At 46.6% G+C, this 27369-nt stretch overlaps 2 protein-coding genes and 1 long non-coding RNA gene across 4 annotated transcripts in view; 2 read left to right on the top strand and 1 right to left on the bottom strand.

Annotated features, from left to right (window-relative positions):
• LOC130680727 (RIMS-binding protein 3C-like) overlaps positions 1-27369 on the top strand; it is a 245384-nt gene that overhangs the window by 168885 nt on the left and 49130 nt on the right. The window lies entirely within an intron of this gene.
• On the top strand, positions 132-17027 carry SNAP29 (synaptosome associated protein 29). Its single transcript, XM_057491976.1, has 5 exons — positions 132-507; positions 8204-8400; positions 10618-10703; positions 12583-12681; positions 15632-17027. The coding sequence occupies exons 1-5, from the start codon at positions 283-285 to the stop codon at positions 15787-15789; spliced, it is 765 nt and encodes a 254-aa protein (XP_057347959.1). The 5' UTR covers positions 132-282; the 3' UTR covers positions 15790-17027.
• On the bottom strand, positions 18873-27222 carry LOC130680740 (uncharacterized). 2 transcript variants are annotated; one of them, XR_008993792.1, is made up of 3 exons: positions 26802-27222; positions 23163-23348; positions 18873-20186 (listed from the first exon to the last, which is right to left on the bottom strand). It is a non-coding gene; the product is annotated as an uncharacterized LOC130680740 (long non-coding RNA). The 2 variants fall into 2 exon arrangements; XR_008993793.1 differs by having other exon boundaries at positions 18873-19893.

The raw sequence follows: 27369 nt of genomic DNA, 5'->3' as shown, positions 1-27369 counted from the left end.
GTCGCTCGCACCCTGCGTGGCCCCCCCCAGCCGCTGGGCTCGATGGTCGGCTCCGGAGGCGGGGCTTCTCGCGCACCACAGGCGGAAGGGGCTCGCAGGGCGACGTCGTTGGCGCGCGGGGCGTGGCGCTGAGCTGCGGGCTGGCGGCCTAGCTGCCGGCGGCGGAGCTGCGGGCGCGTCCCGAGGGCCTCGGGAGAACGTCCGGGACCCCTGTGGCTGGAAGGGCTGTTCCCCGCCTGGGCCGCGCGTCTCCTCCGGCCGAGACCGAGACCAGCCCCGGCTATGTCGGCCTACCCCAAAAGCTACAACCCATTCGACGACGACGCGGAGGATGAGGACAGCCCGGCCCCGTGGAAGGACGCCCGCGCCGGCCCCGACGGGCCCGCGGACGGGCAGCAGGCCCTGCGGCAGGAGGTGATACGCAGAGCGGAGGCCACGGCCGCCAGCACCAACAGGTCCCTGTCCCTCATGTACGAGTCCGAGAAGGTCGGAGTCGCCTCCTCCGAGGTGAGTCTGGAGCGCGGCTGGACTGGACCGGCCCGTCCGCCTTGTCTCACGGAGCCAGGACCTGTTTTGTTCATGATCGTGGGGAATCCTCGAATTGCCTAGAATAAGTTCTTGTATTTTAGGGACTTGATAATTCGTAATAACCTGTTAGCTGTGTAAAGAGATGTGTATCTTGAGTACTTGAAAGAGGCAGTCTGCCCCTGGCAAATCTTCCTTAGTTATTAGTAGGCTTAGTTGATTCTTTTTCGTCTACTCCTACTTTAGAGGTAAACTCCACACTGTGTCCTGTCCAGGTTAAGTAAAAAGTCTGAACAGCAGGATCTAGATTAGGGAAATGGAAGTGTCTCTTTCCTTTGCATGTTTTCCTGAGCAGAAGCCTGGCCCCAGGGTTTCGGCCATCGCAGGGTGAGCGCTGAGCAGGTGCTGGTGTATCCAAAGCGTTGAGCCAGTGGGCCTTGAGTTCTCTCCCAGCACTGACCACCGCTACACCTGGCCAGTTTGGGTGTTGAAGTCCTGTCTGCCTGGACAGCTGCTGAGTAAGCACAGCCCAAGTTTGTTCTCATCTAAGGCCTTAACTTTGCTTCTCAAATCCAGATGAAGATGTCCTAGTTAGATAGTGTCTGGTTTGTGACAGGCCATTGCTGCATTTCACCTTGTCAGTTTTCTCCATAGAAGATTTCAGAGAGTACGACTTCAGGTGAGGATTGTTCTTTCTTAGGCACCACATTCTCTCCGCAGCCTACGAATGAAATGGTTTTGTTAGGGCATTTTTGTATAAGTTTAAAAAAATGTGATAGTAGATTACTAGTATGTCAGCTAAGAATAATTCACCTCAAGCATTTGTAGCTTTGAAATGTAATGCTGGAAGCTAAAGTGTTGTCTTCCTCGATGGATCTCTTTGTAATTTTTTACTGGCCAAGTTCATTCTGACCTGATGACTTAAGAAGGTTTTGAGGTATAATGATTCACTTCTCAAATAGTCGTTTCTGTCGTTTCCCCATTGATACTTTCTCAGGTTATTTTCCATCCCTACTCCCTATGTTACCATATCCTTCTTTGGCCCACCTTCCTATCTTTGGCCTCATTGAGGAAGTTCAGTTGGTAGTTTTTAACATCTCATACCTACTGGGTTCCCGTGTTCCAGTCTAAATGGAAAGTGTTGACTTAGGTTTGGGAGGATTGCCTGAGGTCTTGGGGCCCTGGTGGAGAGGTCACTTGATTGAGGGTCCCTAGCCCAAGGAAGCCAACTGAGAACTGTTTGAAGAGACATCTTTGCAAATCGTGAGAACAAGTGAAGTAAGAAATCAGAACAATATGAATTACAGTATTATGGTAGAGGATAAACTTGAATCTGGCTTTTAAAGCTAAGGTTTAGACTAGAGGAGTGAGGAGGAGACAGAATGTTTGGAGGGGAGAAAGCAGTGCAAAGGCCCTGGCCCCCCGCCAGAACAGCTGAGCTCCTGAGTATGGAAGTGATGCACAGGATGCTCTGAGGAAGGGGCCTAGAGGAGGCAGCTTAGGAGCCTTTCGAGGTCAGAGGGAAAGTCTGACCTCATAACTCAGGAGAACCAAAAACACAGTAGAGATTTCATACGGATTGTGCTGACATGCCCTGTGCAGCCCCCAGAGGTCCTTCTCTCTTTGCAGTGGGGACTGTGACAGCAGAGATAGCGTGACCCCTCAGGCCTGCATGGTTTGGCCTGGGTCAAGCTGGCATTGCTCTGAGAGCTTCTGTGTGAGTGTGACCTGGCAGGTGACAGGCACACTCATTAGCTTGATTACACGTTTCATTTTTCCAGGATTGAATCAGTTCTCAATTATCAGAGGCCCTGGGAGGCAGGAATGGTCATCATCCCCACCCCATCCCATCCTCTGCAAACTGCCTTTGAATCACTCTTTCGTTCCCACCAGGGTTGGGGTGGGGCACAGTGCCATACTTCTGCCACTCAGGGCACAGCGTGGCTCCCAGCAGGCTGCTGACCTCCCAACTTAAGGCGGGTGACTGCCAGAGACCCAGCACTGAGATGCACTAAAACAGGACAGATTTTTATAGAGATTTAGGAGCTTACAAGTAATATTGAGCCAGGGAGATCATAATTCAGTCCCAGCTTGACAGGAGTAGGAAAATTACTTAGTCAAATCACTGACAAAGGGGAGTTGCCCTTCTCCTCCTTTGAAACTTGGTGCGGTTTGTTTGCCACAGACTCCAGATGCAGGTCATGAGCACCAGGGGACAGAGGAGGTGGAGTTAGGGCACACCAGGTCACTCCCAACTGATAAGCACAGTCTGGAACTGTGCAGAGCCTTGTAAGCCTCTCAGCTCTTCTGTTCTGCAAAAATGATTTATTTCTTTTGTTTTTCTAAAGTTTAATATATGTGAAGTGATAATCCGGTCACTCTTCACAGATCAAAACAATACAGAAAGCTGTGAAGTCTCCCCTCTCTGTGCCCCTGGCAACCAGTGGCCATCAATTCCTTCAATGTCTTTGTGGGGATATTCTGTGTATAAAAGATACTTAAAGTCTTTTCCGTTTTTTTCCTTTTTATTTTTAATTTTAATTAAAACAGAAGCATTGTATACATTCTAGTTCTGCACATTTCTTAATGGGATTGAAGGTTGTTCCATAGCAGTTTATGATGTGCTGTGCTCTTTTTATTTTGTGGCTGTCATTCTCCATTGAATGGATGACCTCTATTATGTAGCCAGTACCCTAATGATGGCATTTGAGTTGTTTGCACCTTTGGGCAAACCTGTTTGTGTCCTACATGGATCTGGATATTGTACACCTTTTTGCTACCCTGGCCAAGGAGACCCACCTGCCCAGGACACTCCTCATCCCCTCTGGCAGCTGAGCGTGCTCCCGTCACGTTTTATGGGGCCTGGGATCTCAGGGGAGCACAGCAATGAACATTAGATGGGGGCCCCAATGGCTAGTGCGGAACTGTCAGTGGAAAGGGAGCGTATTTCACAGGGTTCAGACATGATCCACTCAGCAGCCCTGGCCAGTGCACCCTGCACGCCGTCTCCCTCGGAGGCTTCTCAGTGTCTTTCCAACACTCGAAAGTCGCCAAAGCCATCCTGGACATCAGTTCAGAGAGGTGGGCGAAAACAGTACCCCTCCTAGCCCAGGACACAGGCCCTCACAGCCATCTCTTCAAGGTGTCCCCATAACTTAGGGGGCTGCCCTCATTTTTTGTAAAGCTGGTCTTTGAGCAGAATCTTCCGTCCAAACAAGGCACTGTGCTGCCCACAGCCTCCCCTCCCAGGCAGCCCGTAGTGATTCTGATGCGGCCAGAGTTCTTAGCACAGCCGGATCCTGAAACAGAAACTGATGGGGGGGAAAGACGGCTGTTGGGTTAATTCCTTTCGATTTCTAACCGTCAGCTACGGAGGAACTGTCTCTTGCCCAGCCTTTTACCCCGCACTTCTCAGCACAATGTTCTTTATGTAAAAGGCACCCCCCAAAGAGTTGCAGGATGGATAAATGACTAGGGAGGAAAAAGAGAGGAGGGGAGGGAACAGAGGACTGATTGGGCGATGGAGAGATTGAGGTGGGGTAGAGCAGAGCGGCTCTGGATGGAGCCTCCCTCAGACGCCCAGGAAAGGCATCCTTGTGCATCTCAGGCTGTTCCTGCTGAGTGTAAGGGCCTCTGATAGGCAAAAGTCTTTGGCTCCCATCTTCACCGACAGGTCTATTCTGGATTTATTTATTGTAGTAATTATTCATAAACTGTCACTGATGGGCTTTGGCTGTTGGGAAGCTCTGGGATCCCAGGCTCCTGGGCTGTAACAGGCACCGGGTGAGGGTGAGGTGTTACCACTCAGGTAGGTCAGACGTTGCACGCCAGCGCCCCAGCATCTGGCCATCTCTGCTGCGCCTTCCTGGAATGCCCACTGATGGCCGCCTTGTCCTGAGGCGCCTTACTCTGCAGACTGGGCGATGTGCTGTGGGAAGCTGAGGGGCTGTCTGCGCTCCAGCCATCCTCCTCCGAGGTGGCAGTTCCGAGAGTGAGAAGGGCTCAAAGTGTTGTCTGGGGACCCCCAGGACCACCCTCAGGGTCAGTGACTCCCCAGGAGGACTCACAGAATTTGGCAAAGCTGTTGCTCATGGTTATGGTTTATTACAGCAAAAGGATACAGATTAAAATTACCAGAGGGAGAGGCTCAGACGACAGGGTTGAGAGAGGCCAGGTGCAGGCTTCTGGGTCCCGCGGTGGAGTTGTGTGCACGATGCATACTTCTCCAGCAGTGACGCGTGATGTGTAACACACACAGACTGCCAACCACAGAAGCTCCCTAAGCCTGGGGGCCCAGAGATTTTTGGGGGGTCAGCCATGGAGGCATGACTGACCACCTGCATGCCCAGCAGAACTTAGTTGCCAGCGCCTCCAGCAGTCAAGCCTGTGGCCCAAGGTCCCCATCATAAGTCACTTTGTTAGCATAAACTGTCTGGCCTGACCTAAGGACTCAGGTGAAAAGACACTCTTATCAGGGCAATCCAAGGGCAAGGAGCCAGGCAGAACGTTTCTTTGGAAAGTGTAGGGTGTGGACAGCCCAGGCCTGTGGAGTTAGTCCTTTAACAGCCCTGGTCAGAGAAATGATCTGGTTGGGCCAGTGGTACAAATGCTGAGGGACAGCACAGAGGGGGGACTGTCTCAGTCCTCTTTGGTTTGTGGCCTTTTGTCAAACAGAAGGATTCCTGACAGAGCAGGGGAAGCAAAACAAGATAGCTGAAGACCTTGTGAGGGCACACACAGCCCTTCCTAGGTGACCCATGTCCTCGGGCCCCGTGGGGGTCTAAGGTCACCAGGGAGCCCCTGCCGGCAGAGCATTCCCTATAAACATGCAAGGACAGAGGTGCTGCAGGGACCTGCAACAGCTATCGCCAAGTGCCCGCTCTCTGCCAGGCACAGTCCAGGTGCTGGGATCCAGGGGTGAGCTCAACCCTGCGCCTCTGCCCTGAGAGTGCCTACAGTCCATCAGAGGGTGAGACAAGTGACTTTCCATTTGTTGATGACAGTGCGATGCTAGGAATCCAAGCGAGCTTATGGTCCCATGGGGATGACAGAAAAGCCATCCTACACTCTTTCCAGTTTAACTTTAGCAAACGCCTTTTGGGGACTCTACTGCCTGAGCTAAGTGCCTGCCCTCTACGCTCTACGCTGAGGGCATGATCCTGAGCACCCTCCCCTCACACCCGCCCTGGTCTCCTCAGGGGCCTCCCATCCTCCCACCTTGTTTAAAATGACAGCGATGTGATGTGGCCCCCCTTGGGGGACGAGAGCGTGCCTGGGCACTTGAGCATTTAGGGCCTGCCTTCCTCATGGCTGGGGTGCAGGGCCTGCCCGGCAGGCTGGTCCTTCTCTCCTGGCGCTCTTGGTGTTTGCCAGGCCGGTGTTTGCCAGGCCCTTCTTCCTCTTCCGTGTTGGTTTGAACGAGACCATAGGCACTTTCCTCTGCCTCTGGGGGAAGATTTTAGAAGTTCCTCCTCTGCTGGCCTCCCAACAGCAGATCACCTCTGGTGAAAAACAGCTACCAGCTCACAGAAGCTTCCAGAGACCAGAGTGGCACTCCCATCCTTGGCCTTCCAGCCTCAGCCTCAAGGCAGGACAAGCTGCCCCCTCAGATTTCTCTGAACTTGTGTCATGACATCTAAATGAGACATGTGGTTTCCTTACAAAGTCAGCGCGGTGACGTAGATGCTGCGAGTTTGAGAGACTGTGTCAGTTGTAAAGAAGAAGGTAAGATCTCACTGTGAATTGAAGGCTCTGTCAGCTGCTTGTTACTGCTACAGCTCCCCAGCCTGGGGCGGGGAGACTGAGGGGGGAGGATGAGTGGAGGAGGGGGCTGTGGCCCGGAAAGCTGACCTGCTCCTGACTGTGCAGAGCCGGCCTCCCCTCCTGGCTGCCCTAGGCCTCTCTCCCGCTTCACACTCTCCTGTCTGCCCAGCATGCAGAATAAGCTGCGCAGGACCAGACTGTTAGGCATATATCGACAGAGAACACTTGAAGGCTGGAGAAAATCATTTAAATCCTAATTTATAGCTCTCCTTGTCCCAGAGAAGACTTCCTCAGAATGGACAAGAAGATAAACAACTCAAGGTGTTAGAAGAAATAGAAGCTCCAGATCAATTAGCAGTTTTTTTTTTCTTCTGAAAAGTAGCCTTTGTAAGATTTGCTTGACATATTGAAGGACACCACCCTGAAAACATTTTTATTTTTTAAAAGGTTTGGTGGTTTCTTCAGACATTTCTCATGAGATAGTGAATAATATTTAAATGTTCAAAGGTATAAAGCTCGGCAGCTCCAAGTTTTTTTACAACATGAGTTAAATAGAACTTAGTAGTAAATTCAACCAGTATTTTAGCTTTTTGCCTGTATATTTTTTACTTTTACCCACTAAACATGAAGAATTCAAGTTATACATTGGCTTTTAGGGAATCTAAAAGCCTTCTGCTCACACCCTTTTGTCTAAAATAGGCTTGATAAACCCATTGTGTATAGTTTACTTTTTATCCTTCGAATTTCCATTGTGTTTGTTTAAAAAAGAAACTTGAATACTCATAAAAAAAACGTTCATGACTATGTTTTTAGGTACCAAGAGGACATCTCTGAAGATGATGTGAGTAGTCACTGTGATTGCAGAGCACAGGGAGATGTGGGGTCAGAAGCCTGAGAAGAGGGCGGCTAAGGGCAGGGGCTGTCTCCCAGAGTGAAGGGAAGGGCAGATCACAGAGGGGACATGGCCGGAATGGCCGGAAAGCGGGGCTGGCGCAAGTTTGGCACAAATAAAGGAAGGCTTTAGTGTTGCTGCAGTGAGCTCACATGCACTGCACAGCCACAACTGTTAGCTCCTAGGAGCAGGGCCTCAGAGCGTGCCCACTCGGCAGGTGTGCAGTGGACAGCTGCTGCTGAGTGAGGCGCTGGGGAGACAGCAGAGAGCAGGGCGGTCCCTGCCTCATGGAGCCTGAGAACCCTGAAGAAAACTCCGGCAGGCCAAGGATACACGGAGTGGTTCTGCTTTAGAGGTGTTCAGGAAAGGCTTCTCTGAGGAAGTGGCCTCTGAGCAGAGACCTGAGATCAGTGAGGAACAGAGCCATGCAAGTATTGGCTAAGGAGCAGTGCAGGCAGAGAAAGTATGTGCAAAGGCCTGTGACGGGGGGCCTTTGTTACAGGTTTTAAAGCTGAAACTATGGAAGAGCTGGAATTAAATACTAACAGGGCCCTTAAAGGACATCAGATTAGTCTGTGAAATAGAGTTTGAAGACATGACCAGGGCCAGGGGGCCCCAGGGAACTCCCATTTCCAAAAAAGAAGAGGACAAGAGCCACAGTCCATGGGGCAGGGCCAGGTCAAAGCCAGTGAAGGTTACCGGGGTTGGGGCAAATGCGAGAGGGGGTCTGCTGCCAGTCAGCCCCCCAGGCACACGTCATCCATCTTGAAAGAGGTCCTGTAAGCCAGCTTCTTATGGAAAGGAGGGGAAAGGGACTCGGGAGCAAATAAGAAAGCATGTAAAGGTAGAGCCGGGAGGGAGAGACAAAGCACTGTGTCAGACAAGATGACACGCCCTCACAGATGACTCGCCCTGTCCCCGGGAGTGCTTGGTATGAGTGTGCGAAGAGCCTGCTGCATGTTGTCCTCCTCGGGCAGGGAGGATTACAGAGATGGGTGACGCCATGCCTCTTGTATTTCACAGGAGCTCATCCGGCAGCGTGGAGTCTTAGAACGCACAGAGAAGATGGTTGACAAGATGGATCAGGATTTGAAGATCAGCCAGAGGCATATTAACAGCATTAAGAGTATGTTTGGGGGGCTTGTCAACTACTTCAAACCCAAACCGGCAGAAATCTCACCCGAACAGAATAGCACCCTCACCCCACAGCCCAGCAGCAGGTAAGCAGGTTTCCAGCCATCAGATGTGAAGTAGCAGAAAGGGGGGTTTAGTGTGAATGTCCAAGACTTCCCGGCCACTTCTAGTGCCTTAAAAGGATCCAAGAGCTATGAAAGCTACTCATTGGGAGGGATTTGTCTTCAAACATTTTGAAACAAGAAACATTTCTCCAGCACTCCTGATTCGGTTCATTTGATGGATGTCCAGTCTGCAAATTCTGCGTCAGTTGGGTCTCCACAAAATTACTGCACCAGGAATCGTGACCCCAGCATTTGGAAGAGAAAACGTTCACCTCAGAAAGCTTAATAAACACAAATGTGAATCACTTCACAGAATTTTTGCTTGGAAAAGTCTTTATATCCAGTTTTTCAATATTTAATTCAATGTGCCCATTGATTTTCATTTTAAAATTAGAGATTATTTTCCTAAAAAATTTTGACTTAGAGATAATAAAATCATATGTGATTTTAGCAGGCACTTAAATATCACATGTTCAAAGATGAAAGAATTGAGTTTCTGCTCAAGTAGATTGCTGCTATTCATATCTCCAATCACTGTGTCTGTTTTTATTATAAAAACAATATAGCCATATCAGAGAAAATCTATACCTTACTTACCATGCCACAAAAAGCTTAAAAGTAGTATTTCTCCTTACTTGGTGTTTTTATGTTTGCAGTCAGAATATTCGTTTGGTTTTGTAGCCAGCTTCTTCCCTTTAACCCAGAAAAATTTTTGATGTAATGTTATTACACAGGTTTCATAACCATTCCTCTCCAGGTGTCTCTTAATTCTTAAGAGTTATCTTTAAATGTATAACTGGTGTACAGTAAAATGCGTACATCCAACGTAGAAAACCGTGTCACCACCCCCCAGATCAGGATAATGGGTGCAGGAGGGAAAAACTTAGGAAACTGTTTCCAGCTCCTGATGGGCCTGGGGAGAAAGGCATGTAGGTGAGGGAGCTGGGGTGGCCGAAAGGCAGGTGGTCAGGACCTGCAGAGAAGAGACCGCAGGGAGGGAGCAGGCAGAGGGGCCCCAGGGCTGCTTCCTGGGGCTCTGCCACCCAAGTTTACCTGGGTTTGTTTTGTGTTTGGTTTTTGGCTCAGCCATAATCAACATTCCTCCCAATTTTTCAGCTTGACCCTTATTTCAAATGTCTGTCCCTCTTTTCCCCCCGTGGGAATAGTTGCTTTCAATATCTGAATCAGAAAGATGTTTTGTGTCCTCATTTGGGGTTATGTGTAATTACCGTAGGAAGTTCAGTTGTCCCTGTGCTCTAGGCTGAACCCACCTTGCACAAGTGCAGCAGGAGAGAAGTGGGAAGCTGGCAGGTTTGTGATCAGCCACTTTCCTGTGTTCCCTCTGCCTACTCCCAAAGGCTTCTCAGGCCTTACGGGGCTCTCCACAGCCCTGGTCACACTATAAAAGCATTTAGAGTCCTGGGGCTCCCAGAGCAACTTTCTTTTCTTTGGAACGTTTTGAAAACTTGAGGCCTTCCCAGCAAAGGTGACCCACTAGTAAGGCAACCAAAGTTGTTTTGGCGCAAAGCAGGCATCCCTCACCCAGCCTTTGCTCATAGGTCAGCCCCATTCACCTATAGCATTCTTGCCATGAGTTAGGCAAGATAACAGGGAAGTGAAACTTAAATGAAGCAGCTCACTCTAATTCAGCTTTTGCCCAAATGTGCGCTGAAGCAGGCATGTGCAGCCCTGTAGGAGAGGCTGCTCCTGTGGCATGGCATGGACTCCTTCCTGGATCCTGCGTGCCCATGCTGTGCAGGCCAGAGGCCAAAGGTGCAGGACCGAGATCTGCCTGGGGGAGGTGGGTGGCCAGCAGTGAGGCAGTGCAGGCCCTGAGGAGGGGAGCTTGGCCCTGCAGCTGAGGGACTGACCTTTTGCAAGGAGTCAAGGTTGTGTGGCATCCGGCCACTCGGAGGGGAGAGGGGCATATGTGGCAATCATAGCAGGGGAGAAGCCGCGATGACGGAGGGCCACGGATGTTCCTAGAGCCAGAGCCTAGCAGATTCTTGACACTGAGGCGTGGCCTGTGAAGGTAGAGCCTGTGAGCTCCTAAATCCCTTAATTTGAAAAAAACACTACAATGTATAATTGCTTCTGTAAATTGCAATAAATTGTGATTTCCTCATACAAGCATTATTGCACTGTCAATAGGTATTTTCCTTTTTAAAAGCTGCCTCTTTTCCTAACTTTTATCCAAAGATTGAAAGAAGCCATAAGTATGAGTAAAGAGCAGGAGGCGCAGTACCAGGCCAGCCACCCAAACCTCAGGAAGCTGAATGACTCAGGTCAGTGGAGACACATTTGGATTCTGTGGGGAGACCTCTGGGATTGGTGTTGGGGGTGAGGGGACCCCAGCTGCTGTGATCCCACGTGCCGGGTGGAGGGGTGTTAGGGCCCCAGTGCCGCTTTCAGGGACCTGCAGGTGTGTGTGCAGTGGGGCTCATGCCTCCCTCCCCCGTAGAGGGGAGAATAAGGAAGTGCAGCCTACATGCCCTTGAGAATGAGCCTGCTCACCATTAGTTCCTGCCCATTAGCCGTGTGCTCTTTCAGCAGTGAAAAGTCCTGTGTTAAGTAGCATAATGACCCCCAAAGATGTTCTCATCCTAATCCCCAGGCCCCATGAATATGTTAAGTGACAGAAAGGGAATTATGGTTGCAGAGGGAACTACAGTTGCTAATCAGTGGACCTTGAGATGGGGAGGTTATCCTGGGTTATCCAGTTGGGCTGTGTAATCAGAAAGGTCTTTATAAGTGGAAAGGGAGGCAGCAGAGAGCCCCAGAGGATGGAAGGTGCTGTACTGCTGGCTTTGGAGAGGGAGGAGGGGCCACTGCTAGACAGTGCAGTTGAGCTCCAGCAGCTGGGAAAGGCCCAGAGTGGATTCTCCCGAAGAGCCTCCCGGAGGAATGCAGCCCTGTTGACACCTTGATCGTAGCCCAGTGAGACCCATGCTGAACTTTGGCTCCAGAACTAAAGGGCACGTTGGGCAGTCTGTTATTGCAGCAGTAGGAGACTGATACAGCCCCCAGGCCCGAGTGGGCACAAAAGCCGGGCAGACAAGGTGTGCAGGACAGAGTGTGGTCGGTGTCAGGCCATTCTATTATCACATGATAGACCCAGAAACATCCCTTACCTGGAAAGTAATTTAGACCTTCTGGGGGCTTCCTAGACACTAAAGGCCAGGCACCTAGAAGGGCACTAGGAATGAAATGCTTGCTGCATTGCCTTTGAGGAAAGCAGGACGCACCCCAGAAGCACTGTTGTGGTTGACATGGCTGAGGAGAGGCCTAACGGAGGAAGAGCCGGTGGTCAGGGAAGATGGAGGTTAACACCATTAGTCTGGAAAGCAAAACCCACATGAGGAAGTGAGAGAAAATTAAAATATATAAGGCCTGCAAAGACCTAAGCAGGCAGACCCAAAGAAATTCAGTAGGAGCCCTGTACCCAAAAGACACAATTTTAAGGAATTAAAAGTTTTAATTCACACAGTGTGTATTAAGAGACCAAAAAATTGACAGTGTATAGAATGACTGCTGAAGGTAGTACTGAAGTATATGATGCTGAAGGAAATACACTCAGTCTAGAAAAGGATGTCGCTCCATAAACTGTAAGCTGGGCTGACGGGCTTTTCCATGTGCCTTTAGAAACTAGTTCAAGGAAGATTTCTTGGGACAAACATACATTATTTGACCTTTCTTATTTCCTTGTTTGTTATGTTTGAAATGAAAAGATAGCATAGAAATAAATTTCAAAATGGAAAAGAAAATCAACCATAATCCCATTTCTATCACAAAGTAATTTTGATTTTTAAACCTCGTCTTCTTGACCTTGTCCATGACCCTATGTAGTTTTCCGTTGTTGCAGTTCCTCTTGCATGAATATCTCTTTCTTGTGTGAATCTCTGTTTCTGTCCGAGTTTGTGTGCCAGGGTGTGCCTGCGTGACCTGTGGGTTCGGGGTCTTTGATCGCCAGAGGCCTTCCACTCCCCACACCTGCCCAGTGCTCTTCCTGCGCACCTCATCCACCCCACACTCAGCTCTGTGGGTGGCCTCCGAACAAAACCCCTTACTCTTTGTGCCCATTTTCCAGGTTAAGATTAATTTAATGAAATGGCCCTTCAGGAGATGTCAGTTAACCATTCTCCTGGCGTTTCTTTCTAAACTCAGACTCCACTCCTGGTGGGGCCGGCCCCGTTGAGGGTACCGAGGCTTACCCAAAGAACGCCCACCTTCGAGCCTATCACCAGAAGATCGACAACAATCTGGGTAAGGTTGGAAGCTGCACCCACCTCTGCTGGTCACCTGTTCAGGGTGCTTGTCTTCCAGACAGCTCATGCCAAGCCCAGCTAGTGTGCCACTAGCCACCTGGTTTCTCAGGACCAAAACCTGGTGTCTGCCTCTCCCTCACCGCGTGCCAAATCCCACACAGGTCATGGCCGGCTCATGTCCTCACCCTTTTGGACTCTGCCCACTTCTCTCCAACCCACCTGTCACCTGGACTGTGGCAACAGCAGGGACCAGGAGTCCCTGAGGGGCCGCACAGCGCTCACTCCTTCTTTACCACCTGACCGCATGGAGCCCCCATTTCCTCCCGTGACCCAGGCACAAGAACTCCACTATCTCTGTTCACATGAGCAACACATGAAGCATGTAGGAAACCGCATGGCCTGCCAAGAGCTGGCACCCCCCCATTTACAGCACACAGCCACACAGCCAGGTCCCTTGCGTTCCAGGGTGCCTGCCCCAGCCTCTGGCCCACCCTGTCCCCCACCCTCCTGCCGTCATCCCTTGGCAACTTCCAGTTCTTCCCTGTCTTGCTTCCCATTCTGCATCAAGAAGGGTAGCTCTTCACAGGCTGGCTCCTTCTCATGCTACTGGCCATGCTTTAAGGTGGCTGCCTCCTGTCCCCTCCTGTTGTAGTTATGTATCTGATGGCTTATTTGATGTCTTCTTGACCAGACTGTAAATTCCAGAGAACACGGGGCTATTTCAGTTATGGACCACTTTACACTCAGGGCCAGGTACATAAGGGCTCAATGATTCTTTTTTTCCTCATGAGAGAAGATAAGTTATTTACCTGAAGTTCAAGCGGAGGAGTGAATGTGAGCAGTAGGCCCTTGGTTGTTGTCTGTGATCATCCAGGTAGTTCTCGGCTACACTGCCTGCGCCCACACTTGCTCCTTGAGCAGGCACCTCCCCCGCAGCTGCCTGGGCTGCTGGTCAGTCCCCCAGCCCTTTGGGAGGTGGCAGATTGAGCGCACCCAGCGTTAGACTTCCCCAGCTCTGAGGCTGTCCCCTGGGAGGCAGACTGGACCCGTGAGGAGGGCCACTGGGTCCGTGCGCAGGCTGCCCCTGGGAGCAGACACACTGCCTTCCCTGGCTTGCCAAGACCAGGGCCCTTTCCTGCAGCACTGGGCAAGTAGCATGGATGGCACGTTAGGCAAATTATATTCTTTTTCTTTTTTAATAACATTTAACCTCTGTTTTTGAATATATAGATTCATTACAGAGAATTATGAAGTTAAGTTAGGTAAGTGAGAAAATAAACACTTAATCCTACACTGTCAAGCAGTAGCTACTGATTTGGTATCATTCCTTCCATTTTCACATATTTACACGTGTATCTACAGTGTCAAATGTTCTGGGGATCATTCAGTACATACACTTCTATATCCTGCCTTTTCACTCACATCTTGAACACTTCCCTAAAATGTCTTTGAAGGCGGCCACTTTAGCAGTTCCATCCCCTACTCTTGGACACTTAGCTTATTTCCATTGTTGGCTACTGCAGAGAATCCTTTGGCCTTTCCTGTTGGAAACCTTAAGCCACATTTTGTAGCAGGATTGCTAGAAATGGAATTATAGAGCCAGGGAAAAGAGTCTTCCTTTGAAGCAGTAAAAGGTATTTTCACAGAAGTAAGACACTGACTGTAGAGAATACATGTAAGCAAGAACAAGTAAACAACCATAATTCCAACCCCCCCAGCTCCCCACTGCTGTCCTCTAGACCTGCAGGGCCAGTGCCCGCCAGCGGCAGGGCAAAGGGCCCATCTCAGCGCCGCCCATCCCTGGGCAGGCAGTCGTGCCTCACTTGTGTCCTCCAGCACTGCCCCCAGATCCAGAGGCCTCACGCAGAAGGGGCATCTGCCAACATGACCACTCCAGAGACACACAGAAGCTTGGTAGCCCTCAGTCCTCCCTGCCAAAGGCGTGCCCTCTAGGAAGGGGTGTCCGTGGTGCCTGGGTGGAGGGAGACCTACAGAGGGTACAGAATTCAGGGAGTGAGGGTAGAAGAAGGGCTGAGTACAGCCAACCCCAAGGCTGAGAGTGTGCTGATGGCGTGAGATGTGCAGCTCCAGCGGGCAGGTGGCAGTGGGACACGCAGCACACCCAGACAGGCGGGTGTGGGACTTGGGCCCCGCTGACCCTGGCTGTGCCCAGCTGCCCTTGTCTGCTGCTTTACTTTATCACGTGTTTTACCTCAGTGTAGCTGTTTGCCTGACCTTTGCTGTCCCGACTGCAAACCAGCTTCCGGAGACCTGGAGAGCCCTCACGGGTCTTACTTCTCATAGAATACAAGGTCATAGGTTTCAATCCAGTAGCATAGAGCTGAAAACTGCTTTTTAAAAACAAACCTGAGTCTGCTTAGATTTGTGGTGTCAGTGCCAAGTATCTGCACATTCTGATCATTTTGCTTAACGTTTTCTTTCTAATTCAGCAGCCAGAAAGCATACAAAGCACACGTCTCTCTCCTTCCTCCATTCTTTGGCAGCCTGCTGTTCCTAGTAAAAGGGCAAAAAGTGGCTCTGGGCACGCCCCCATCTTCCCTCTGAACTTCTCTTTCCCTTGGGTACTAACTGACTTTGCAGTGTTTGACAACCTACTAGAAGGTTCAAAGAAGGTTGAAAAGTTATGTAGCTCTAAAGCACTTTTTAAAATGTATTTTTTAAAGCACTGGGGAGACAAATGCCATTAACAGCAGTTATCTTGGAGAGGGGCTTAACATTAGGCACATAATAACTTTTTATTGAGTAAACAGATTTTCTTTTCACTTGCACATACTTTGGGAAAAAAGTAACCAAAGCCCTAGAGTTTAGCCTGTTTGATGAGAAAAGACTCCATGATCTAAATGTGGCTGAGCACCCGGGAGGGAGCAAGCAGCAGTCCGCGCTGCTGTGGCTGTGCCGGGCCTGCCTGACTTTTCCCTCTCCCACAGATGAACTGGCCGTGGGCCTGGGCCGGCTGAAGGACATAGCCCTGGGGATGCAGACGGAAATTGAGGAGCAGGACGACATTCTTGACCGCCTCACCACCAAAGTGGACAAGTTAGACATCAATATAAAAGGCACAGAAAGAAAAGTTCGACAGCTTTAAAGAGAATCCCGAGAAGGATGTCCACTCCTGTGGTGAAAAGAGTCAAAAGATCTTTTAAATCCCAAGACATTTCATTTGCTTTTAGTATGTCATTTAACATGTTTGCAAATGTTATAATGGAGTGGGTCTTCAGAGATTTTGTTGATGGGAAGTGTATGTCCCACCTTTTTGTTTTGCCAATACCTCTCACTTCTTTGAACTAAATGCTTTAGAATTTCAGTCAGCACGGTAGACTGGCCCTGAATTGTCCTGGGCCTTTGATCACTCTACTGGAATGAGAAGGAAAAGTTGCATTTCTTACTGAGCATATGAAAAGCTGTTGGCAGTTCGGTCTTGGAACTGCCACCTGTGCTTCCCTGATCGCTGTCTTTCTCATTCCTAAGCCTTCTCAGGAGTCAGAGTGCTAAGGGATGGGGTGTGAGCCAGTTGTCTGTGTTTAGCAGTCAACACCCTGACCACCCACCCCGCCCCACCCCCCACACACAGCATATTGTGATTCCCCCAAAACACCACCCCCTGCAAAAAAAAGAATCAGTGTTAGATTCAGAAATGGATCGTATCAGCATTCTTTGCTGTTTGGTTGACAAATGTCACCTCTCCCCCTCTCTGTCCCTGTCACTCATTCCAGTAGGAAGGGTTCACACCAGCACTGCTCACTGTGACCCTAGAAATATGTAGGGAATTGGGGGAGCCCATTTCCCCATGAGCCCTCTCCTCTGTCTGTGGTTAGTTGCAGATTCTCCACTGGCCCAAGGCCCTGTTAGTGTTGATGGGAAGGGAGTGTCACACGTAGGGCAGGCCGGCAGTGCTCTTCCTCCACCCCCCTGGGAGTACCCTGGCCAGGCCTCAGGTGGCAGTGCACGGCCAGTGCCTGGAGTCTCCTGACCAGTCCAGGGTTCCCACCCGCTCTTCTGCACTTCCTGCCAAACACCCTGACTTGTCACTTGGTCCCCTGCCATCCAATTTTAGGACTGGAACTCCACAAATGATGCTAACTGTGCATAGAGGAATTTGGCTTTTTAAAAAAAAGCCTGGATATCATCATTTTAATTGGCCCAGCTTGTTTACTTTGACTTTACAAAAATAAGATTCACTTAAAAGCATTAATTAAAATTGATTTCTGTAATAAATGAGTTTCTTTGTGTTGGAACCTCCAACAAAATAATTGAATCCACAAGGCCTTTGCCCTTGTCTTTTTAAAAAGCAAATTAATGAAAATGTTTTGAAGATGGTGAAAAGGACTGATTTTAATAATACAGGTTAGGTGGGAAACTTTAAAAAAACAGTGCATTTCATCTTGAAACATGGCAACTGCCTATCTGGCCTTCACTACTTTGGTTCTGGAGCTTATAAACCAAGTCTCCTAAAACAAAGGAAATATTCTTAAAAGTGCTACGACAGTGCATCAGAGATTGCATAGCAATTTGTCTGTAAAAGTTCATCCCATAACATCTAACATTCCTAAAAACAGGTCCCCGACACTGACAGTTGTGCAGACACAACTGCCTGCCACATTCCACCCTCAGGAGTGCGGTCCTCATTATGAACATCCCGGAATGTGAGGACATGAAGGTAATCAATTAAACGTTTATCAGATAAGCTCATCAGGATCATTCTCTTGATAACTGGTAAAAGGAACAATATTAAAAATATACCTAGCCCAACCTAAATGTGTTCGCAGGGCTTGCCACAAAAAAGCCACTGAAAAGCACAAAACCAGAACACAGAGCAGCCCACAGGTACATTTCCACTTGTTCTAGTGGTTTTCGGTTTTTCCTAGCATCTTCCTTTCCTGTCCTAATGATTACATCCGCTCATCATCGTCAGGCACAGACTCGTAGCCATTAGTCATACTTCAGACCTTCAACTCAGTAACACGGAAAGGCCACCGCCCAACATTCTCTTCCAAGGACTTTGATTCGCAGAATGGGATTAGCAATTTAAACCTGATTTGAAGCAAAGTAGCACCTTTTTTTATGTACCTTTCCAGCCTTTTGTTGGATTGATGAAGCCAATCACCCCTTCGTAATTCCCCCACTGCAAGCGTCGTTACCTTCACTTTTCTAGACATTTCTCTTCTGACATTAGAGGCCTCATACTTTTTGCTCATTCTTGTTCAGACCTCATTCCATGGCTTTGGCCAAGGGGCCGTGCATGCTGGCCAGCAGCCTTTCTGCTGAGCTGTGATTCTACTTTATAGAGCAAACTTGGCTTGCGTTTTCAGAAAACAAGGGAGGACCTGAGGAGCCTCCAGAATCTTTGCACATGATGATTATGATCAAAAAGAAAACATTCTACCCTCTTGACTAGACACATCTATCTCCTGGAGACACAGGTGCCAGCCTGGGACTGGCTGTGGGGTGAGTTTGGTGACACAAACAAGACCAGCGAACTCGCCCTTGCCAGATGGGGTCTTTGAGACGTTTTTATTTCCACAGTCAAGCTGGAAACAAACCGTGCCTTCAAAAAAGTGGCTTTTCTAACTTTAGATTGGTTATGTTAAGTGCGCTAACTTAAAAATAAGTGCATTTTTTAGAGGAAACTGTCTAACATCTACGGATGGGTAACTTAGCATTGGGTTTGCCTTATCTTTAGGAGAGGAGACTGAACTTAACTCAGGTGGCAAGAAAAAAAATTAAGTTCATTTTAATTTCTCTCTAACATCTTTTTGTGACTAATTTTAAGTGTACACTACACCAATTTAGTAAAAAGCTTATACTTTGTCTATATAGGCCTTTTCTTCAAAATTTTAAGTTACCAGTGTTGAACGTCTTCAGCACTGGTGACTGAAATGTTTTGTGTACAGAATGATGAGCTAGTCGTCACGAGTGCTCATTGAGGGGGCTTTGGGTTCAGAGTCTATCAGAACAGCTCTTAATGCTCCACGCCTTCAACTCGACAAATGACCACAGCCTATAAAATAAAATGTGTTAAGTTGTTTTTCCATCAGATTTGTCTCCTGTGTAGTCACTTTTCGAAGAGCTGGTGGAGGGGATCCTCCTGGATGAGCCTTCCTGCATTTGGCCCTCGCTGCCACGTGTAGCCCCCCGAGCAGCTTCCTTCTTGGAGACCTCACGGTTCATGTTTCCAAGTGCTCCTCCCGTCTGCCTCCCACCTCCTGCCCGCATGGCAGCGCTGTCTAGATGAGGGCTCGGCAAACTGTAAAGGACTCTGGCCAAACAGTCTTACAACTGCTCAGCTCTGCCATTATAGCACAAAAGCAGCCAGAGACAATATGTAAATAAGTGACAGTGGCTGTGTTCCAATAAATCTTTATTTATAGACACATTTGAATTTCATATAATTTTCACTTGTCACAAACTAGTGTTCTTTAAAAGCTTTTCAACCACTTACAAATGTAAAACCAACTCATTCATGCGAAGTACAAAATGTGGTCAATTACATTTGGCCCATGGGCCACAGTTGGTTTAGACTGCTAGGACGGCTCCCATGGGCAGAGGGATCATTGAGTTGTTTTTTTTGGTGTTGAGGCATGTCAGTTCTTAATATATTTTGGATATTAATTCCTTATTGGATAAACCATTTATGAATATATTCTCCCATATTGTAGGTTGCCTTTTTGTTCTGCTGATGGTGTCCTTTGCTATACAGATTTTTAGTTTGATGTAGTCCTACTTGTTCATTTTTTATTTTCTTTCTCTTGCCCAAGATGTGTCCAGGAGAACATTGCTCATGGTTATGTTCAAGAGATTTTTTCCTATGTTTTCTTCTAAGACTTCCATGGTTTCATGTCTTACATTCAGGTCTTTGATCCATTTCGAGTTTACTTTTGTGTATGGGGTTAGGAAGTAATCTAGTTTCATTCTCTTCATGCAGCTGTCCAGTTTTCCCAACACCAGTTACCAAAGAGGGTATCTTCTCCCCATTATACATTCATGGGTTCTTTATTAATTGACCATATATGCTTGGGTTTATATCTGGGCTCTCTATTCTGTTCCATTGATCTATGAGTCTGCTCTTGTGCTAGTACCGTACTCTTTTGATTACTGTAGCTTTGTAGTATAGCTTGAAGTCAGGGACCGTAATACCCCCAGGTTTGTTCTTCTTTCTCAGGATTGCTTTGGCTACTGAACAGACATTTTTCTAAAGAAGACACACAGATAGTCAATAGGTATATGAAAAGACACTCAACATCACTAATCATCAGGGAAATGCAAGTCAAAACCACAGTGAGCTATCATCTTGTAACTGTTAGGATGGTTCTTATCAAAAATACATGAAATAACAAGGGTGTTGAGGATGTAGAGAAGAGGGAACCCTTGGGCACTGTTGGTGGGAATGGGTGCAGCCATTGTGGAAAAGAGTATGGAGGTTCCTCACAAAATTAAAAATAGAACTGTAGTTCCATAGGATCTAACCATTCCACTTCTGAGTATCTAAAGAAAATGAAAACAATAACTCCAAAATTTATCTGCACCCCATGTTCACTGCAGCATTATTTATAATAGCCAACATATGGAAACAACCAGGGATCCACTGATAGATGAATGGATTAAGAAATATACATATCAACCATAAAAAAATGAAATCTTGCCATTTACAACAATATAGACAGAACTTGCAACAATATGCTAAGTAAAACAAATCAGACAGAGGAAGACAAACACTATATGATCTCTCCTTTATGTAAAATATAAAAAACAACAATGAAATAAAGCTCATAGATACAGAAAGCAGACTGGTGGTCACCAGAGGCAGGGGATGAGGGGTGGGTGGGAAAAATGAGTGAAAGGAGTTAAAAGGTAAAAAGAACAAAGAAAAAAAGATGGCAGCTTAGAATCACTCCATTAAGAGCAGAGAATGGACTCCAATGAGCCCTTTGACCTTAAGGGTTTTTGTTGTTGTTGTTTGTTGTTGACTTTTCTACAGGTCTATCTCCCATATGTCTCCATACCAATTTTTCCTTGATCCTTGTTCTTTTTTTGAAGTTGTTTTTATTCTGTTTTGTTTTCCAATTTCCACACACACTCCCTGGAAGTGTGTAAAGATTTAGAAACTATATAATTAACCACTTTTTGCTATCTACAACAGACCTAATATTATTCACAAATCAAATATATATTCCAGGAGACAGAGCTGACTGGGAGGGTCTAGGTCCTTTTCTGTTTACTTTTGGCTTGAGTTTGAGTCATTATAGTCATGTACTTTTCAAAATATAAATAAACCATTATGCTCTGCTTCCTCACCAAGGTACCTGTACGTTTAAAGAGAAAAAACTTGGGGAAAGGGCAAAAAAAGATCTCAGATACATCTATACATTGGACCTGGGTAATAACCATTAAAAAATTGTCACAATAACATTGGTAAGAATTAGAAATTTAGAAGTGCAAATAAAACTTGGAAAAATGGACGATTCCTCTTGTTATTCTGACAGTAACAGAATAAAAACTTTAATACACACATAAAATGCTGGTTTTAAGAGGGAAAGGGGAAATCATCTGTAAATTCAGATTATATGCAGCTGTAGCAATACTGAAGTCCCCTTGGCCAGAAGAAGGATATAGATTAGATGTTCCTAATACAAGACATATGATTTTGAATGATTTTCCTTGCTTATCAATGGGTTGTTAGATGTTAACAAAACTGCTCCGTTGCTGTTGTGTATTTGAGGTGTCAATGCTGAGTCTGAAGTCACTGAAGAATAAGCTGCTTTGAAGAGTCTGCATAGAATTACAGTCAAAAGCATTTTCCAAAAAGTTGAGAAAACACCAATCAGATACAACCTGAGTGATTTGTTAGGATGTGTTAACAAATTAGGGAGGTAAAAATGCATGAAGCAGAAAAAGGCTTAGTTGGACAAATTTAGAAAGCTCTGAAAATGCAAGGTATTTAAAGCCTATGGTTATTCACCGACTTCTAATTACTCATCAGGAGCTAACGTGCAGAAGAATGTTTGAATCTTATCATGTGTTACTGAACTAGAATTACCAGCAGTGAACTTGATTTGCTTTCATATTTGACCACCATCAGGTCTACGAATTTATGTTAGAAATAGAAGCTGAAGACCCTAATTGACCCTACCATACAGCATTTAATGGCTTAGCAGTGGTAAGTTTCATTGCAGTTTTTTCCAGCTCAGAGCCAAGATGGAAAGATTTCAGAACAGAGAGCCATTCTAAGCTATTACTATTGGATAATTTATGGCTTGGGAATTCGTTTTTGCTACAGGCTTGATAGTTTCTCAGTGAGTTCAACCTAAAATTACAGGGCAATACAGTACTTGTATGTGAAATGTATACTAAAGCAAAGTCATTTTGACAATAAAGATGTAGTTTTGAATCACAAGTAATCTTAATTACTTTACACCACTTTAGAAACTTCCTATGCTGCCAAAAGTTGAAATGAGATCTTTATGTCCACACAACTTTGCAAAAGATACATTTTCTGAGCTAAACTATACTTCCACCGGCATTTTTCAGAACTTGATGTCAAGTGCAATGGAAATTTCCAGTATCTCAAAATCCATTTAATTATGCAATTGAGGAGCTTCCACCTAAGCTGCAAGAGGATGATGATTCTGCAATGTAACAAGCTAACAGGCAAGTATCAGAAGAATCTAACAGAATTCTATACATGTAATCTAACAATGAATATACTTAATTGAAATCATGTTCAGGGATTGATAGCATTTTTCTCTTGTTATACAAGTACCTACATAGTATTCTTGATTTTCCTCTTAGCCTAAAAAGCCTTGAAAAAAATTGGAAACCCCTGGTCTGAAGGGTTGAATAAAACTGACTTCTTTGAGATAAGTGTAAGAGGGAATCAGTACCCCCTAGGGAAGGATCATCCTGCTCAGAATTTTACTAATGATACTCCACAGAGCTCTACAATTCACAGCAAACAAGAAAATTTGCCTTTCAGCCCACAAATAGCTAAGTGACAAAAGTGGACATTTTATAAAAGAGGTGAGAGCATTAAAATTGCATTAGATAATGGCACCGGGATCCTGACCACACCAAACACGGGAACAGAGCAGGCCAGTGCTTTCCGTACTGGTCAGTAAAGCTTCTAAGCCTAGTGTAGAGATACATCCTATGAGAGAAGTGTTTATTAAGTTGGTATTTTAAATAGTTTGCTGTGGAAAATTACAAGGGGGATAGGGACAATATTTTACTTGATTGTAGTAGCAAAGTAATAGGAGGAAAAAATAAAATAAAATAATAAGCTCCTTTTTTGTTCTAGGGAGATAAACTTAGATATAAAACATAAGGGAATAGTGACTGATAACTGGTAAATGAGATTAAAATTTTATTGCATGGGAGGGAAAGATCTTACTTAGGTTAATAAATGCAGTAGAAACTGAACAGGTTAACCAATGTTTGTGGAGAGAACATCTGAGAACTGCTGACCTTATCAAGTCAGTGAAGTAAATGTATTAGGTACTTCCACATCTACAGGATCACGACTCTTCTATCCTCAGCTCCATTGCTAGAAAAACGTCAAAGGCAGGAGAAAGGGACAGGCACTTGTTCTTCTGGCGTCCTCAGGCAGGCAGCAATTTAGGAAGACTGGCTGGCCTTAACCAAGGGTTGGACCTGCCCAGACAGGGGAAAACAAAGAGTCAATAGTGGGTCTCAAAGTTGCGTCCTCTGTACAGAGGCAGCCTCAGGTCTAGGAAGTGAGGAATCCAGACAAGTTTTCTTAAAAAGCTTTGTCAGTCCTTGGGCCTAGATTGCAAATATCTTAGAAGGCAACTGTTAGTACAATGCCATCTGGAAGCTCTGGGAGTGAGCAAGCAAAGGCAGATTCACAAGACTTTGTCACAAGCTTTTTTTTTCATTGTTTCCTTGTTGCATCTCCATTTCCATCTTGTTATCCCACAGCAGCTAAGAACATTTTTTGGAAAAATTGTTCTAAGCTTTTCTCAGTTGTGTTGAGGAATAAAGTACTTAAAAAGAAATTTTATTGTGAAAAATTCCAAACATATATACAAAAGTTACATAATGTAATTAACACCCCTGCAATATAATGAATCATAAGAAATACGTATTTCCCAGGTATATTTGGTATTTATCCACAGTTCCTAAAGACACTGCAGAGTCTTAACGGTGAAATGGGTATTTTTTCATGTTAATGAGAGACTTCTGGATCCCGACTGGAGGGGCAGGGGCTAGAGGCTGAATCAGCCAATGGCCAGTAATTTAGTCAATCATGTCTAGGCAATGAAACCCTCACAAAAAGCCCTGAGAAGAGCTTCCCGCTCTCTGCGGAGATCCTGCTTCTCTGTCAGAGAGAGCTTCTATGCCTGGGGAACCAGAACACCTCCACGTGCCACCAAGCCAGGCCCCAAGCTGTACCAGGACAGAAGCTCCTTTATCTGGGACCTTACCCTATGTATCTCTTCATCTGGCTGTTAACTTGTGTCCTTTATTGGACTGGCAAATGTAAGTGTCTTCCTGAGTTCTGTGACTTTGTGCTCTAACAAATTAATTGAACCTAACGGGGAGGTTATGGGAACCTCCAATCTGTAGCCGGTAGGTCAGGAGCACAGGTATCAGCCTGGGGCTTGCAACAGGCAGCTGAGTTGGGTTGGGTGGAGGGCAGTCATATAGGACAAAGCCCTTAACCTGGGTATCTGGTGCTCCAGTCTACTGGCAGATAGCATCAGATTGAGTTCTTGGACACCCTGCTGGTATTCGAGACTTGCTTGGTATTGTGTGTGTGTGTAAGAATCCCCCTCTCTCCCCTACACACATTGTAATTGGATCCAGGAACCCGAAAGGAGTTAAGCACACCATTGCACACCCCCAAGTCATATCACCCAGCTTTGACAATTATCAGCACTAGGCCACTCTTGTTTCATCTTTATCTAATCCACATCATATTCCCCACTGTACTATTTTGAAGCAAAAGGAGAGGAATTTTTAATGAAGGGAGTAATGCACTTTGGCAGCAGAACAGTGGCATTATCTGAAGAAAATCGAACCATTCCTCCCTAGTCCAACATTGACATTCCTTTCTGGTGCTAGAATTTACTTTGGAGGGCCTCAGTTTCCCTATCAGCAAAACAAGAAAATGGACTAAATTATAGGCAGTTGTGTAACAGTGAAATAAAACCCTGACTTTGAGTCAACAGGCCTGACTTTAGAGTCCCAGCTCTGTCTCCTCCAAACTATATAACTTACAATAACTAATACAAGCAAGCCACTTAACCTCTCTGAGCTTCTGGATCAAGGGTACTTCATGGGACTTTGGTTAGATTAAGTAAAATTATGTATTATGTGGAATTTTGTGAATTGAAAAGCACTATGTAAATTAAGTATTATTGAGTTCTTCAGTTAAGTAAACAATAACTAAGATTTGAATATGCAAATTAGGTAAACTGTGATGTCATTGACAGAAACGCAGACGTGGAAAGGGGAAATTTAATCCAAATGGGAAGATTAAACAGAGAGGAAGATACAGGGCTAAACTTAGGTCCAAACATATATTTTAAATACATTTATGATGCTAGTAACAGGAAACAATTACACAATCTCCTTACCTTCACTGAAATAAATTTTCACTTTTCTCTGGCTTCTTATCTTTTTCCCTCTACATTCAAACACCATTTATTAAGTACTTATTATGTTCTGGGCACCACAGAAGGCATGGGGAATACAAAAAATACTACTTACTACAGTGGGCCTCCAAGATTCTCAGATTAGGAAGGAAGAGACACTCAGAATTACAATAGAATGTGGTTAAGACTTTAGGCTGTGACCACAGTGTTTGCATAGTAATCATGGGGTACAGTTCGCTTTTGTTCTACTTTTGGAAGATACTCGTTTCAGATCACCACTGGAGAGGTGACTCCTAAAACCTTTGTGATCAGCCTCCCAAAGGGAGAGCTGTCCAGAGGGTAAGGACTAAGCTGCTAGCTACCCTTAAAGGTTGTAGACAAAGTGCTCTAGAAAGAGGCTGAGGAAGAGTATCTGTCAAGATAAAGGAAATTGTTTGTGACCCAAGAGCTTTAAAAAAATTTTTTTTAAGTCTTTCTAGAAAGAAATTTTCAATATATGTAAATACATAGGGCCAGGAAGATCAAGGAAAATGGTAAGTTCTGAGGAGCTTAGTGATGATCCTCAAAGACCAGTTTCAGTCAAAGTAAGGGTAGAAACCAAATGAAGAAGGCTGGGCAAAGAGTGGGTGATGAAGAGTGGAAAATCTGGTAGTGAAAAGTTGTCAGAAAATCAAATGCAGATTTTTATTCCCACTCTCATCCACCCACTGAGATCTCTGTAAACTTTTAGGCTATGGAAGTAGAAGCCCAGAAAGAGGCTGAATAATAATAATGAAAATCTCTTATATGATGCTTAATATGTGCCAGGCACTATTCTAAGCACTTTACATGTATTAGCTTGTTTAATAACATATGAGGCATGGAATGATTAACTGGCTCAAGGTCACCCAGCTAGTCAATTGACTGAGCCTAGATTCCAATCCAAGCAGCATGCTTCAAATTCTGTGCTATTCAAATGGTACCCGAGACTAATATACCATGAAAGTATTTGGGGGAGGAAATGAAAACCTGCTCAGGCTGAGTCACAAGAGGCACTAGACCTTGACATTTCCCCTTTAGTTTACCCTAGAAGGGACATCACCAATCACCCTACAATCTAGGATATGTTCAACTTGGGTGGGGGGAGGGAGCAAAAGGTCAAAATGAAATTCCCTCGACAGAGGAATCTAAGTATGGTCTGTAATGCCTGCTTCTCCTTTTGGACATACCTTCTTGTCTGTCCAGTTCCGGGGGTGGTGCTATGAATAATCAGGCACTAGTAGCCAGGCGTTATGCTAGGCCCAGAAGTGACCAGGACAGATAAAATTCCTGCTCCCTTAAAATTTACGTTCTATAGTGTGTTGCGGCAGGGACAACGACAGACGGGGAGGACAAGGGTGGCGGGGGAAGGGCAAAGAGGTGTTCAGATTAACTCTGAGAAGCAGGCAGAATCCGCAGTAGACTAGGCGTTTAGGCCACGCCCGAGAGGCGTTTGCATTTTACTTACATCAATTAAAGCTAGTGATCGCCGGATTACCTCAGTGTAGATTTCCCAAACCCCTTAACCCTGCCAATCCAGCCTTCACAACATTTATGCCTGTCGGGTCATCTGGCCACTCAGGGTCCTTCGGGTCTAGGTCACCACGTTCCCACATGGTCAACTCCTTCCTGAGCCACATCGGCCCTTCGGGGCCTGTCCGCCCGTCGGGATCCCTCAGTGCGGATGCGTGCGGGCCCCTCGGCCGGCCTGGTCACCTCGGGGCCACACCTCCCTGGCCGTAGATTCGGCCTACACGTCATGCTTTGTTTCCAGAGCAGGTTTTAGGAAGGCCGCTCCCCCTCGGCTCCAGCTGTTCTCCTCCTAGCGCGGGGAGACCCGGCGGCGGCAGCGCCCCCGGCGGCGCACCGCGGCCCAGGAAGGGAGTGCCCTCCGCCACCGTCGCCTGCTCCACCTCCTCCCGGAACGCGGGAGCTGCAGCGAGCGCCGCACGCCCAGGCCGTCACGGCCGCGCTCCTGATTGGCCGCTCCATGCGACGTCACAGGGAGGGTCCCCGCGGCAGCTGGGAGCCGGAGC

The sequence above is a fragment of the Manis pentadactyla genome, chromosome 14 (assembly GCF_030020395.1).
Source record: "Manis pentadactyla isolate mManPen7 chromosome 14, mManPen7.hap1, whole genome shotgun sequence".
Lineage (NCBI taxonomy): Eukaryota > Metazoa > Chordata > Mammalia > Pholidota > Manidae > Manis > Manis pentadactyla.
The sequence above is the reverse complement of the archived record's forward strand: the minus strand, read 5'-3'. Positions and strand labels throughout refer to the sequence as shown.

Excerpts from the sequence above, each read along its gene's own strand:
- SNAP29 (XM_057491976.1), top strand. The coding sequence starts at position 283 with ATGTCGGCCTACCCCAAAAGCTACAACCCATTCGACGACGACGCGGAG. Across the intron at positions 508-8,203 it reads TCGGAGTCGCCTCCTCCGAG|GAGCTCATCCGGCAGCGTGG; the intron begins GTGAGTCTGGAG and ends TGTATTTCACAG. Across the intron at positions 10,704-12,582 it reads CAGGAAGCTGAATGACTCAG|ACTCCACTCCTGGTGGGGCC; the intron begins GTCAGTGGAGAC and ends TTCTAAACTCAG.